Source organism: Bos indicus x Bos taurus, chromosome 1 (assembly GCF_003369695.1).
Source record: "Bos indicus x Bos taurus breed Angus x Brahman F1 hybrid chromosome 1, Bos_hybrid_MaternalHap_v2.0, whole genome shotgun sequence".
Taxonomy (NCBI): Eukaryota; Metazoa; Chordata; class Mammalia; order Artiodactyla; family Bovidae; genus Bos; species Bos indicus x Bos taurus.
Genome location: NC_040076.1, coordinates 150883228 through 150898730, shown reverse-complemented (window position 1 = coordinate 150898730; position 15503 = coordinate 150883228). Strand labels below are relative to the sequence as shown.

Here is a 15503-nt window from a genome sequence, read left to right as displayed (position 1 = left end):
ATACCTAGGAGTAAAACTGCAGAGTAACAGGTAACTCTATGATTAGCATTTGAGAAACTGCCGAACCTTTTTCCAAACTTGCTGCATCACTCGACACTCATACCAGCAAAGTACAAAGGTGCTAATTTCTCCACGCTGTCTCCAGCACTTGTTCTTGTCTTTTTGATTAGAGTCATTCTAGTGGGTGTGATGTGGTATCCCACTGTGGTTCTGATCTGTATTTCCCTAAAGATGCAGAGTACCTTTTTTGCATACCTCCCAGTTACCCTTTATATTCTTAGGGGACTGGTTCCAGGACGCCCAGCAGATTCTAAAATCAGAATGCACTAGTCCCTCTAGGCCCTCTGTATCCAAGGGTTGCATATCAACAGAAAATATTCTATCCCTGGTTGACTGATTCTGCAGAACCCACAGGTATGAAGGGCCAACTCTATCTGAGTCCTCTGCTTTGTAATTACTTGTTTTCTTACTGTTGAATTAAAACAGTTCTTTATATATTCAGAGTATTTATCTCATTCTGTGGGTTGTCCTTTCACTTTCTTGACAGTGTCCTTTGAAGTACAAATGTTCATAATTTTGATGAAATCACATCTATTTTTGTCACTGTGTTTTCTGGTGGCATATTTCAGAAGTGAAAGTTGCTCAGTTGTATCCGACTCTTAGAGACCCCGTGGACCATACAGTCCATGGAATTCTCCAGGCCAGAATACTAGAGTGGGTAACCTTTCCTGTCTCCAGGGGATCTTCCTAACCCAGGGATCGAACCCAGGTCTCCCTCATTGCAGGCGGATTCTTTACCAGCTGAGCCAGCAGGGAAGCCCAAGAATACGGCAGTGGGTAGTGTATCCCTTCTCCAGCGGATCTTTCCAACCCAGAAATCGAACCAGGGTCCCCTGCACTGCAGGTGGATTCTTTACCATCTGAGCTGCCTAAATCCAAGGTCATGAAGAATTACATGCCTATGTGTTCTTATACAAGTTTTACAGTTTAGCTCTTACGTTCAGGTCTATGATCCATTTTGAAAAATTCTCTGCAAACCCATTCTTTTGCATGCAATTGCCCAGTAATCTCTACACCATCTGTTCAGGCTGTTCTTCCCCACACTCAGCTGTCCTGGCACCTATGTCAGAAAGCAGCGACCATAAACGCACCTCTGCATGTCAGCTCTAGCCCACTGACTAATGCATTTATCCCTATGCCATTAACACAGTGTCTTGACTGCTGTAGTTTGGTGGCCAATCTGGGAGTGTGATTTCTCCAACTCAGTTATTTCCTTAAGACTGTCTTGGCTATTTAAGTCCTTTGCATATCTTCATGAATTTTAGGATCAGAATGTCAACTTCTGGTAGAAAAGGGCAGCTGGAAATTTCATAGGGAAAATCTGAGGATCAATTTGGGGATGTCAGCTATATTAACAAACAGCAGAAGTTTTCCACTGAATGAACATGGGATGTGTTTCTACTTAGGTCTTCTATAAATATTTTAAAATATTTCTTTCAGTGATGTTTGTAGCCTTTAGTATTCAAGTCTTGTATGTTTCTGTTAAATTTATTCTTCAGTACTTCATTGTTTCTGATGCTCTTGTATACAGAATTGCTTTCTTTAGTTCATCTTTGGATTGTTCACTGTTGGTGGTGGTGGTTTAGCAGCTAAGTTGTGTCGGACTCTTCCAAGTCTGTGGACTGTAGCCTGTCAGGCTCCTCTGTCCATGGGATTCTCCAGGCAAGAATATTGGAGTGGGTAGCCATTTCCTTCTCCAGGGGATCTTCCCAACCCAGGAATTGAACCCAGGTCTCCTGCATTGCAGGCAGGTGATTTACCAAGTGAGCTATGAGGGAAGCCCATAGTTCATTGTTAGCACACAGAAATCCAAGTGACTTTTATATATATAAATACAATATGATCATATGTTCTACAACTTTTTGTTGAACTCATTTGATAGTTCTAATAGGTTTTTCTTTTTATTGCTTACTGACTGCCAATACAATTTTACTACTTCCTTTCCAACCTGGATGCCTTATATTTCTTTTCCTTATCTAAATGACCCCACTAAGAACCATGAAAGCAGTCAGAGTGGACATTCTTACTTACATGGCTCGCCTCACGGGCAAGTGTTCAGTCTGTAAGTATGATGTTAGTGGGCTTTTCATAGACGTCCTTATCAGCACTAAACTGTAACTACTTGAGTTGCTTTTAATCATAAAACAGTGTTAGATTTTAACAAAATCTTTCTAAGAATCTTTTGAAATCATCTGTGGTCTTCATCCTTTATTCTATTAATGTGATATATTCACTGACTGATTTTCAAATGTTGGAAAGGGTTTGCATTCTTGGGATAAACTGCACTTGGTCATGGTATATTATCCTTTGAACATGCTGAATTCCGTTTACTAGTATTTTGTTGAGGATTTTAATGCCCATATTACCTGTGCGTCTTGGTCTACTGTTTTCTGGTCATATATTTTGCCTGGTTGTGGTATCAGGGTAACACTGCCCTTATAGAATGAATTACAAAATGTTCCCTCATCTGTTTTTTTTGAAAAAGTTTTTGAAGGATGGGCGTTAATTCATTAAGTATTGGTAGAATGCACCATGAAATCATCTCAGCCTGGGCTTCTCTTTGTGGGAAGTTTTTAATTACTAATTTAATCTTATTGTTATAGGTCTAAATATTCAGGTTTTCTATTTCTTATTGATTACCTCTGATAGGTTGTATCTCTCTAGGAATCTAATCTGTCCATTTCATCTAGGTTATTTTATTTGTTGGCATACAATTGTTCATAGTATTCTTCTGTGCTCCATAGTGATGTACTCAACAGTAACATTCCCTCTTTCCTTCCTAGTTTTAACTTTAATAACTCTCCCTTTTAAAGGTTTGCCAATTCTGACCTTCCCAAAGAACTGACTTCTGCTTTTGCTGGTTTTTCTCCGTTATTCCCTATGTCATTTGTTTCTTCTTTGGTCTTTTATGATTTCCTTCCTTCTACTTGCTTTGGGTTTACTTTGCTCTTCTTTTTCTAGATTTAAGGTTAAAGCTAAGTTACTGATTTATGATTTTTCTTCTTTTTAAATACAGCTGCATGCAGCTATAAACTTCTTCAATACTCCTTTAACTGCACCCTTAAGTTTTGGTTTGTTGTGTTTTCATTTTCAGTCACCTCAAAGTATTTCTCTAAATTTCCCTTTGAGCCACTGGTCATTTTGCCATGTACTGCTTAACCTCTACAAACCTGTGAATCCCCCGAATTTCTGTTACTGATCTAGTTTCATTTCACCGTGATTAAAGAACATGTATGTTGATACAGCTCAGTGCCTTTAAATTTATTGAAGCTTGGTGTCTGTCCTAGATAATCTGCTGCAGTCGGGTAGAGTGTTCTATAGATGTCAGACCTGGTAGGTCTGCAGTGTGCTCAACTCTTCTTATGGGAAGAGCATTAAAATCTCCAACTATTACTGTTAAACTACTTTCCCCTCCAATTTTGTCCGTTCTTCCTCCATGCAGGGGCTCTGCTGTTAGCAGCATGTTTGTAATTGCTATGTTTTCCCAATGGGATGACCCTGTTGTCATTATAAAATATCCTTGTCTATCTCTAGTATCGATTTTTGGGTTAAAATGTCTGAGATAAGCATAGCCACTCCAGCTCTTTTAGAAACTGTCTGCATGGTGTACCGTTTTCAGCCCTTTTACTCTCGCACTGCATCTCTTGAATTTAAACTGTTGTCTCTTGTGGGAAACAGTCATATCATGTTTTGTCTTACTTCCTGCCAACTCTGCCTTTGACTACGTTTAATGTGATTAGAATAAGGTAGGGCTTAGGTTTGACACTGTGCTATTTGTTTTCTCTACGTCTTACGTGGGTTTGGTGGTTGCTCTAGTCCACCGCTGCTCCCGTGTGTTATAAAGACATCTTTCAGTACATGATTTCAATCCCTAATTTCCTCTATCACACATTTTTGAGTTTTACTAAATGTTTTTAAGGGTTTCTTTTAGTGGTTTCCCTGGAAAATACAATCAACATCTAAACACAATCAGATGAGCACCAATTTTGCTCCAATACATCTGCTCCCTCCTCCCTTGTCTGTACTATTACTGTCATACAAATTACACCTTTATGCACTATAAACTCAATGCAGTTTTATAATTATTTCTTTACGTAGTCTTCTTTTAAATCAGACAGCAGAAAGAGTTACAGAAAAAAACTAACTTGTACTGTCTTATGTTCACTCCTGTATCTATTGATACCTTTACTTGATGCTCTTTATTTCTTCATGTGGTTCAAGTTAGTCTCATGTCCTTTCCTGTCAGCACGACAGACTCCTTTTGGTATTTCTTTCAGGTGAAATCTTCTGGCAATAAATTCCCTGTTTTTATTTACCTTGGAATATCTTAATTTCTCCTTTGTTTCTGAAAGACAATTCTGCTGGATATAGAATTACTGTCAGTCTTTTTCTTCCTAGACTCTGAATATATCATCTCACTGACTTCCAGGCTCCACCATTTCTGATTGAATGTCAGCTATTAACCTTACTGAAGGTCCCTCGTACAAGATGAGTCTCTTTGCTCTTTTGCTTCAATATTTTTCAACAATTGCTTCAACAATTTGCTTATCATGTCTCTCGTATGGCTCTCTTTGATCTTTGTCCTATTTGGAGTTAGCTGAGCTCCTCAAATGTGCAGATTAATGCTTCTCACCAAATCTGGGGGTGGGGGCGGGGGGGTGGTTCAAGCCGTATTTCCTCCAATGTTCTCTCTCCTTGCCTTTTGGGACTATCATGTGTATGTTGGTACACCTGACAGTGGTCCACAGGCCTCTGAGGCTCTGTTTGGTTTTCTTTATTCTCTTTTAGTTTTTATACTTCTGAATGGATGTCAACTATTTTCTATTTTCAAGTCCCTGGTTTTTTCTCTCGCCAGTTGAAATCTGCTGTTCAGCCCTGAACTCTTCATTTCTGTTATTATACTTCAGAATGCCAGGATTTCTGTTTATCATTTCTATCCCTTTATTGACATTGTCTATTTGTTGAGACATTTTTCTCATAATTTCCTTTTAATCCTTTAGACATAATTTCTTCTAATTTTTTGAACATATTTTTAATCACTAATTTAAAGTCATTGTCTAAAAAGTCCAATTTCTTGGATTAGTGAGGTACTGTTTCTATTGCCTGCATTTCTTCCTGTATATAGGACATACTTCTCTATTTCTTTGCCTGACTTTTAACTTTTGTCCAAAACTAGACATTTTAACTGGTATGTATTGACTTTGGAAATAAGATACCAATGTTGTCACTGCTTGTTTAGTGACTTGCCTAGAGACCAATCCTACAAAGTCTTTATTTCTCATGCGTGGCCACTGAACTCTCGCGTCAGTTAAATTAATGATCAGCTAATGACTTTCCTGGGGTCATTAAAGAATCTGCCTGCCAATGCAGAAGAAATGGGTTCGATCCCTGGGTTGGGACGATGTCCTGGAGAAGGAAATGGCAACCCCCTCCAGTATTCTTGCTTGGCAAATTCCATGGACAAAGGAGCCTGGCGGGCTACAGTCCATGGGGTTGCAAAAGTCAGATACAACTTAGTGACTAAATAACAATGACATTCCTTACATCTCATGAACTGATGCGAGGTCCAGCCCTTGTGAGGCTCTCCGTGCTAGCTGTGGCACACCCTCAACAAAGCAGTTTACAGCTCGGCCTCATCCTTCATCTCCTGCTCACACAGAGACTCAAGGTCAGCCACAGCTGAGAACCTGCAGCCTCCAGAGTTCTTTCTTGGGCTTATACACAACCCTGCAAGTGCATGTGGTCTTATAGACACCCATGCACACATCCAAACTTTTCAAAAGCCCCCTACTGATATCACACGCTTGCTTTAAAGTTTTTCGTGAGCCTCTTCTTAGCTACAACTGGGACTGCCACCTCAGGCAGCTGCAATGTTAAACAAATCCCATCAATAATTTCAACAAATGCTCCATGGGTAGAGTTTTTCCTCAAAGAACAAAGTAACAGCTCAAATGAAGACAGGACAGGCCCTGATCGTGGCGGTTTACAGCAAGCTGGTCAAATGGTGATAATTCTCTGGAAACGGGGCCTTGGAGGAGTTCAAAGCCTTTAATGACCCCTCCAGGGGCTACTAAGCTGTTGGTTTTCACGGTTACTGTTAAGTTTTCCAAAGCCACTGTACAGCTTGGAAGTAGTGGGGGATGAAATCAGGGCTCACATCCATGGCTTGCTGTTCTGAGAGTCAGCCGTTTTTCTCAAACAACAATTTTCAGATTGATGAAGGACTTTAATTTCTAGAATCCTGAAAAAGTTGATTTTGACAGTTTTTGCCAGTGTTCTCATTGTTTTTGAGGAAAATAATTTTGAAAATTCTTACTCTGTCTTTCTAAAAACAGAAATCCTACATGAGTTCTTAAACCAACTTCTCAAAACTGTATTTTCACAGACTGTATCAATATAGTCCATACCAAAAAAATGTATTTCTACAGCAATCACTTTATTACCACAATAATCACTTACTTATCCAGTTTCTCTCCTTCTGCTGCATCTTTAGTTTGCTCCCAGTTTTTTATAATTAAAAAGAAGGCAAGAAAAGACAACGCTCAGAATGGGAGGAAACAATAAACAAGTGAAACAACTAACAAAGAATTAATTTCCAAAATATACAAGCCACTCATGCAACTCAATACTATAAAAGCAAACAACCCAATCAAAGAGTGGGAAAAAGACCTAAACAGACATTTCTCCAAAGAAGACAAACAGATGGCTAATAAACACATAAAAAGATGATCAGCACTGCTCACTATCAGAGAAATGCAAATCAAACTACAGTGAGGTATCACCTCACATGGGTCAGAATGGCCATCATCAAAAAATCTACAAACAATAAATGCTGGAAAGGGTGTGAAGGAAATGGGCCCTCTTGCTTTGTTGGTGGGAATGTAAACTGGTACAGCCACAATGGAGAACAGCCTGGAGATTCCTTAAAATACCAGGAATAAAACCACCTACGACTCAACAATCCGACTACTGGGCATATACCCTGAGAAAACCATAACCGAAAGACACATGTACCCGAGTGCTCACTGCAGCATGGATACAACAGCTGGGACGTGGAAGCAACCTGGATGTCCACCAACAGATGAATGGATAAAGCCAGCTTTGGTATATATATACACAATGGACTATTGCTCAGCCATAAAAAGGAACACATCTGAGTCAGTTCTAATGAGGTGGATGAACACAGAGCCTATTATACAGAGTGAAGTGAGTCAGAAAGAGAGAAACAAGTATCTCATACTAACACATATGTGGACTCTGGAAAGACGGTACTGAAGAACCTACCTGCAGGGCAGCAGCTGAGATGGAGATTAGAGAAGAGATGTGTGTGCGGACTCAGCAAGGGGTGGGTGGGATGAATGGAGGGAGAACAGGGAAACAGATGCCCGACCATGTGTACACAGAGAGCCAGCGGGAGTTTGCTGGATGACTCAGGGAACTCACACTGGGGCTCTGTGACAACCTACAGGAGTGGGATGGGGTGAGGGGTGGGAGGGAGACTCAAGAGGGAGCTGTATATGTACCTATGGCTGATTCATGTTGATGTGTGGCCGAAATCAAAACAATACTGTAAAGCAATTATCCTTTGATTAAAAATAAATAAAAATGTTAGGGGAAAATAAAAGCCAATCTGAACAGCCTCAAAACTAAGTATCTGAATTAAATCTTTCTTCTTCTTAGAATATGTTCATCATAAAGGCTTGTGATACATAAAGTCCAAAGCTTTCCATGGATGATGGATGTATGAACTATACTCACCAAAGGTCACTGTGTGAGAACACCCAATTGTTTTACTAGGCTTTCATGCCACTTGGCACTTTTACTGCATTTGAGAGCTGCTGATAAATCTAGATAGCATATTCAAAAGCACAGACATTACTTTGCCAACAAAGGTCCGTCTAGTCAAGGCTATGGTTTTTCCTGTGGTCATGTATGGGTGTGAGAGTTAGACTGTGAAGAAGGCTGAGCGCCGAAGAATTGATGCTTTTGAACTGTGGTGTTGGAGAAGACTCTTGAGAGTCCCTTGGACTGCAAGGAGATCCAACCAGTCCATTCTGAAGGAGATCAGCCCTGGGATTTCTTTGGAAGGAATGATGCTAAAGCTGAAACTCCAGTACTTTGGCCACCTCATGCGAAGAGTTGACTCATTGGAAAAGACTCTGATGCTGGGAGGGATTGGGGGCAGGAGTAGAAGGGGACGACAGAGGATGAGATGGCTGGATGGCATCACTGACTCGATGGACATGAGTCTGAGTGAACTCCGGGAGTTGGTGATGGACAGGGAGGCCTGGCATGCTGTGATTCATGGGGTTGCAAAGAGTCGGACACGAATGAGCAACTGATCTGATCTGATCTGATAAATCTCTTTCTTAAACGCTCCCTTCTGTTGCAGTATGACATAACTTAAATGGTTTCTTCTCTCTTCTTTTCTGACTGCTCTCTTCCTATCCCCAAAATTCAATTTTGTAAAGTTCAGGCCTCAGGTTAACCCTTTACTTCAGGGTAGCCATATCACTCAAAAACTTCAACTTCTAATACTATCTCAGACTCTAAACTATGTAATCCTAACACTGATAATTTCTTGCACTACTCTTCATTGGAATAACACTATACTTAGATGTTTTACCATCAAATTTGGCAAGTACCAAATACATCAGTGTTTCCTAAAATCGAGAAGCTAAATGAGCCAAAAATGGGGAAGCACAAAGAGCATATATGGAAAATACAGTTTAGAATACTACAAAGGGTTAAATTTTAAAAATCTATGTAAAAGTTAAAAAAAAAAAAAAAAAAAAACACAGCAATTTTTCAAGAATTAGTCCACAAAGGAAAAACTAAAAGTTTAACTGAAATAAGAAAGAAGCAAACAGCAGAGCTAAGATCCAGATGGCCTAAATCACCGATGCAATTCAAGGAGAAAGTCAGAGCTGCAATGGGGTGGTCAGCCAACATACTGCATGAGGGAAATACCCAGGCAGTCAGAAGGTACTAGTGAGACCGCCTAAGAAACACAGCACCGCTTTGAAGGCCTCCTTCTCCCTCATCAGCTCACAAAGGCACATGATGAGGGTAACACTTCCTATTCCCTCGCCCTCTTTCTCTCCCTGGACCTGGAATGAAGCATCTCCAAGCTAAGGCTTACAGTCTGCTCTTACAGACAAGAAAGCCCCCGTGTCCAGAGGACACCCATTCTCCTAAACATCATACAAACGTTCCAAAGACTACAGTTACTGCCAGCTGAACTGCCACATTTTCTGGTTTACCACTGCCTAAAATATGACACGGGGACAAAGGCATGGCTCTGTGATAAAAAGCATCTGGAATTAACAAGAGGTTTCTGCAAAGTTAATGGATGATTCCAAGTTTTTACTTGAGAGGCTTACTCAAACCAATTAAACTTACCCTACTAATAAAAGCAAAAATGAATACAACTAATGATGATAATAACAAAGAACCATTTGGAAAATAGTTATCAGAGATTTTTAGAACATTAATCAAAATGCTAATAATGGTGGGGGAAAATCAAAAGAATGGCTGTAGGCAGGGAGGAGGCAGGCATTTTATGCAAAGGAACATGAGGGAACATTCTAGTTATGTTCTGTATCTTGAGAGTGGTTTTTAAGTTGCACAAGTTTGTGTATTTGCTGGATCTTTTGGAATGGTTAAGATCTGTGTGCTTCACAGCATACAAACTTTATGCCCAAGAAGAAAGGGAGAACTATAAACAAATATTAGCAATATACATGGCTGAAATTTTTGGGAGAAATGTTCTGATATCTGTGACTCGCTCTGAAATACATTTTTAAAAGATGAATTGATAGGAAGATGGATAATTATACGACACAGCAAATAAAGTAAAATTGTTAAGTATTTAGAGTCTTGCCACAAGCATGTGTGTTCACTGGAAAACCTCTCTCAAGGTTTGAAAATTTCATTTAAATATTGACCAAAAAAATTGCCTCATGGAGCCAAGATTCTTTTACTGGTTTTCAACTTATGTTCTGACCAACGCAATGCCAAGAGTGAATGAACATGAAAAATAACTAAGCGTGCTGCAAAGATTAGAGCAGAATTAACAGAATAAAATCATATCAGGTCGGTAAGGAGTAAACTTATTAATTAGTTTATCAAAGATATTTTGTTGACCATTTTGTGGTTACTGGTCAAATGGTCAGTGGTCAATGATTAGACATCAATGACTCAATGGTCATAAACTTGAGCAAACTCCAGGAGACTGGGGACAGAAGAGCCTGGTGTGTTGCAGTCCGTGGGGTTGCAAAGAGCTGGACACAACTTAACTGACTGAAAAACAGCATGGTCAATGAACTGATAATGAGAAAAGTACCAAAGGTTCCCCACATCTTTTCATGTACAGAGATTCAATTTTGATTTCTAATAGCTTTCTTTTCGGATCCAGACCAAATTAGGCACACAACTACAAAGTTGTACAAATCTAAAATATCTCCCCCATTTATCATAACCTCATCGTGCATATGTGAAGAGTCTTCAAGATTTCAACTAATAATTATGTCTCTCTTGACTGGGCACTCTTATCATTTCCTACTTTCTCTGTTGCTCACACTCCATCTAACCCATTCAGCAAATCTTGTTGACGCCAGCATTAAAACATACCCAGAATCTGATCATTTCCCACTATGTCCCCCATCTCGCTCAGTTACAGAAAAAGCCTCCTAATCCTTCTACCCTGCACCTCCTCAGTCTATTCTCAACACAAGAGCCAGAGTAATTCTGTTGAAGTTTGACTCAGATCATGTCTCTCCACCATGCAGAACCATCCAAAGGCCCCCCCACCTCACTCAGAGGCTAAGCCCCTCACGACAGCCTGCAAGGCCCTGTGAACTCAGGCCCTCTGACTTCCTTCTCCCTCACACAGACCTTCCTGTTCTTCCCCGAACATGCCAAACATTCTTCTGTCTCTGAGGCCCATGTTTCCTCTGCAGAGAAGGCTCTTTCCCAGGACATCCGTGGCATTTTCTCTCATCTTTGTCAGGGGCTTCTTTAAAGGATACCTTCTCCGTGAAGAAGTCTCTAGCCAATTTCTTTAAACTCTAGTCTACCCCACCCACTCACCCTCTACCCCTCTTTTTCTGCTATCATTTTTTCCAATAAAATTTCTTACCATCCAAAAACACAACCTGTTTTACTTACTTACACAATGTTTATTGTCTGTCGCCTCCCACTGACGTTAAGTTTCCCAGAACATGTATTTGTGTCTATTTATCACCACTGTATTCCTGGTACCTAAAACAGTACCTGTCACCGAGTGAGCACTCAGTGACTGGGTCGGGGGGTGGCCTCTCCGCCTAGGTGCAGGTTACCTGGTGGTGGTGGTCTTCCCCTCCATCTTCTGACTGTTCCAGATTTTCACTGTGCCATCATTTGAACACGTGGCAAACAGTGAATGCTCGTCAGAGACTCTAATCCGATTCACAGCAGACTTATGTTCGTGAAGATGTGCCACAAGTAGCCCCTTAGGCCGCCACCCTGAGGAAAACCAGGAGCATGTCTTAAGTTTCAGTTTACAGATACAATCTTCCCTTTACACCCAGCTACAAGCATCAACAGCCAACAGGAGAACAGTTCATAAGAACTAAACAAAGGGTCCCAAGAGCTAGTCAATACTGAGTGGCCTACTGGACCACGTCAGATATTATCGCCTATGGAGGAAGATATCCTTTCAAACAGCCTTAGAAAGACTGCCCTAGGGCCTTCTCCAGCATCTAAGAGGGCACACTAGCCATCTGCTACCAGGAAAAACCCCAACTACTTGCTCAACGGCAAGAGGTAATGACTACCTTGATGTAGAGAAATGGGGCACTAGGGAGAGAGCCCACTCCAAAAGCCTCAAAGACCCAGATCTATCACACCACAGTGTGACCTTGGGGTACTAAGGTTTCAATTCCCACAAACGTAAAATGAGGGGGAAATTACTCAACCCACACAATGACTGTATGGGTAAATGAGATATAAAGCGTCTAACACTGCCCCAGGTCCACAGTAAAACCCAAATGTGGACTTCTTCTCTGCCTGCAATCATATATTCTATGACATCAACAGATTGGTATAAACAGGATTATAAATTAGGCTCAGAATACCCAAGGATTTTCTAGTACCTTATGACATCTATACACTCTGCTCGTGTATATTCTTTTCATAAATAATTAATATCCTCTAGTAAACAACAAAGTCCCTGAGGCCAGAGACTATGTTTTATCCATCCTGTATCATTCACAATATCCAGCATAGGTCTTTGCATATAACAATCTTCAATGTTTGATTAAAAAAAAACTTTATATTTGGGCATAACATTTAATAATATTTAATATTAATCAATTTTTTAAAAAACCTAGGGTGTGGGATGGGATGGAAGGTAGGAGGGAGGTTCAGAAGAGAGGGGACATACATATATTGTTCACTTGCTCAATCATGTTCAACTCTGCGACACCATGGACTGCAGCACGCCAGGCCTCCCTGTCCATCACCATCTCCCAGAGCTTGCAAAAACTCATGTCCATTGAGTCAGTGATGTCATCCAACTATCTCATCCTCTGTTGTCCCCTTCTCCTCCTGCCTTCAATCTTTCCCAGCATCAAGGTCTTTTCTAATGAGTCAGCTCTTTGCATCAGGTGACCAAAGTATAGGAGCTTCAGCTTTAGCATCAGCATCAGTTCTTCCAATGAATATTCGGGATTGATCTTCTTTAGGATTGACAGGTTTGATCTCCTTGCAGTCCAAGGGACTCTCAAGAGTCCTTTCCAACACCACAGCTCAAAAGCATCAATGTTTCAGCGTTCAGCCTTCTTTATGGTCCCACTCTCACATCCATACATGACTACTGGAAAAACCAAAGCTTTAACTAGATGGACCTCTGTTGGCAAGGTAATGTCCCTACTTTTCTAACACACTATCTGTGTTTGGCATAGCTTTTCTTCCAAGGAGCAAGCGTCTTTTAATTTCATGGCTGCAGTCACCCAAGAAAAGAAAATAAAGTATGTCATTGTTTCCCCATCTATTTGCCATGAAGTGATGGGACCGGATGCCATGATCTTAGTTTTCTGAATGTTGAGTTTTAAAACAGCTTTTTCCACTTTGCTCTTTTACCTACATCAAGCAGCTCTTTAGCAGCTCTTTGCTTACTGCCATAAGAGTGGTATCATCTCCTTATCTGAGGTTATTGATTTCTCTTGGCAATCTTGATTTCAGCTTGTGCTTCATCCAGTCTGGCATTTCGTATGATGTACTCTGCATATAAGCTAAATAAGCAGGGTGACAATATACAGGCTTAACATATTCCTTTCCCAATTTGGAACTGGTCTGTTGTTCCATGTCTGGTTCTGTTTCTCCTTAAGCTGCACACAGATTTCTCAGAAGGCAGATAAGATCATCTGGTATTCCCATCTCTTGAAGAATTTTCCACTTTGTTATGATCCACATAGTCAAAGGCTTTAGCATAGTCAATGAAGCAAAAGTGGATGTTTTTCTGGAACTCTCTTACTTTTTTGATGATCCAATGGATGCTGGTAATATGATTTCTGGTTCCTCTGCCTTTTCTAAATCAAATTTGAACATCTGGAAGTTCTCAGTTCACATACTGTTGAAGCCTAGCTTGGAGAATTTTGAGCATTACTTTGCTCAAAGTATGTGAAATGAGTGCAACTGTAGTTTGAACATTCTTTGGCAATGCCTTTCTTTGGGAATGGAATGAAAACTGACCTTTTCCAGTCCTGTGGCCACTGCTGAGTTTTCCAAATGTGTTGGGATATTGAGTGCAGCACTTTCACAGCATCATCTTTCAGGATTTGAAACATCTCAACTGGAATTCCACCATCTCCATTAGCTTTGTTCATAGTGATGCTTCCTAAGGCCCACTTGACTTCACATTCCAAGATGTCTGGCTCTAGGTGAGTGATCACACCATCGTGGTCATCTGGGTCGTTAAGATCTTTTCTGTCCAGTTCTTCTGTGTATTCTTGCCACCTCTTCTTAATATCTTCTGCTTCTGCTAGGTTCATACTGTTTCAGTCCTTATATCTGCCCACCTTTGCATGAAATGTTCCCTTGGTATCTCTAAATTTCTTGAAGAGATCTCTCGTCTTTCCCAGTCTATGGTTTTTCCTGTATTTCTTTGCACTGATCACTGAGGAAGGCTTTCCTATCTTTCCGTGCTATTTGCTGGAACTCTGCATTCAGGTGGATATATCTTTCCTTTCTTCCTTTGCCTTTTGCTTCTCTTCTTTTCTCAGCTATTGGTAAGGCCTCCTCAGACAGACATTTTGTCTTTTTGCATTTCTTTTTCTTGGGGATGGTTTTCTTCACTGCCTTCTGTACAATGTCACAAACCTCTGTCCAGAGTTCTTCAGGCGCTCTATCAGATCTAATCCCTTGAATCTATTTGTCACTTCCACTGTATAACCATAAGGGGTTTGATTTAGGTCATTCCTGAATGCCCTAGGGTTTTCCCTATTTTATTCAATTTAAGTCTGAATTTTGCAATAAGGAGTTCATGATCTGAGCCACAGTCAGCTCCTGGTCATTTTTGTTGACAGTATAGAGCTTCTCCATCATCAACTGTGAGGAATATAATCAATCTGATTTTGGTATTGACCATCTGGTGATGTCCATGTGCAGAGTCAGCTCTTGTGTTGTTGGAAGGGGGTGTTTGCTATGACCAGGGCGTTCTCTTGGCAAAACTGTTAAGTCTTTGCTCTGCTTCATTTTGTATTCCAAAGCCAAACCTGCCTGTTACTCTAGGTATCTCTTAACTTCCTACTTTTGCATTTCAGTCCCCTATAATGAAAAGGACATCTTTTTTGGGTGTTAGTTCTAGAAGGTCTTGTAGATCTTCAGAGAACCATTCAACTTCAGTTTCTTTGGTGTTAGTGTTGGGGAACAGACTTGGATTACCGTGATATTGAATGGTTTGCTGTGGAAACGAATAGAGATCATTCTGTCGTTTTTGAGACTGTACTCAATTACTGCATTTGGACTCTTTTGTTGACTGATAGCCACTCCATTTCTTCTAAGGGATTCTTGCCCATAGTAGTAGATATACTGGTCATCTGAGTTAAATTCACTCATTCCAGTCCATCTTAGTTCTCTGATTCCTAGAATATTGATGTTCACTCTTGCCATCTCCTGTTTGACCACTTCCAATTTACCCTGATTCATGGACCTGACATTCCAGGTTCCTATGCAATGTTGTTCTTTACAGCACCATACTTCAGTTTCATCACCAGTCATATCCACAACTGGGAGCTGTTTCTGCTTTGGCTTAGCCTCTTAATTCCTTCTGGAGTTATTTCTTCGCTCTTCTCCAGTAGCATATTGGGCACCTACCAACCTGGGGAGTTCATATTTCAGTGTCATATCTTTTTGCACCCAGAAGTCAATACAGTAATGTAAAGCAATCATCCTCCAATTAA

General features: G+C 40.5%; 1 protein-coding gene across 3 annotated transcripts in view; it reads right to left on the bottom strand.

Moving 5' to 3' along the window:
* Positions 1–15503, bottom strand: part of PIK3R4 (phosphoinositide-3-kinase regulatory subunit 4) — an 86384-nt gene that overhangs the window by 19754 nt on the left and 51127 nt on the right. For all 3 annotated transcript variants that reach the window (XM_027549069.1, XM_027549083.1, XM_027549073.1), the window contains exon 13: positions 11400–11565. In XM_027549069.1, the coding sequence (XP_027404870.1) occupies positions 11400–11565 (166 nt within the window). The remainder of the gene's footprint in view (positions 1–11399; positions 11566–15503) is intronic.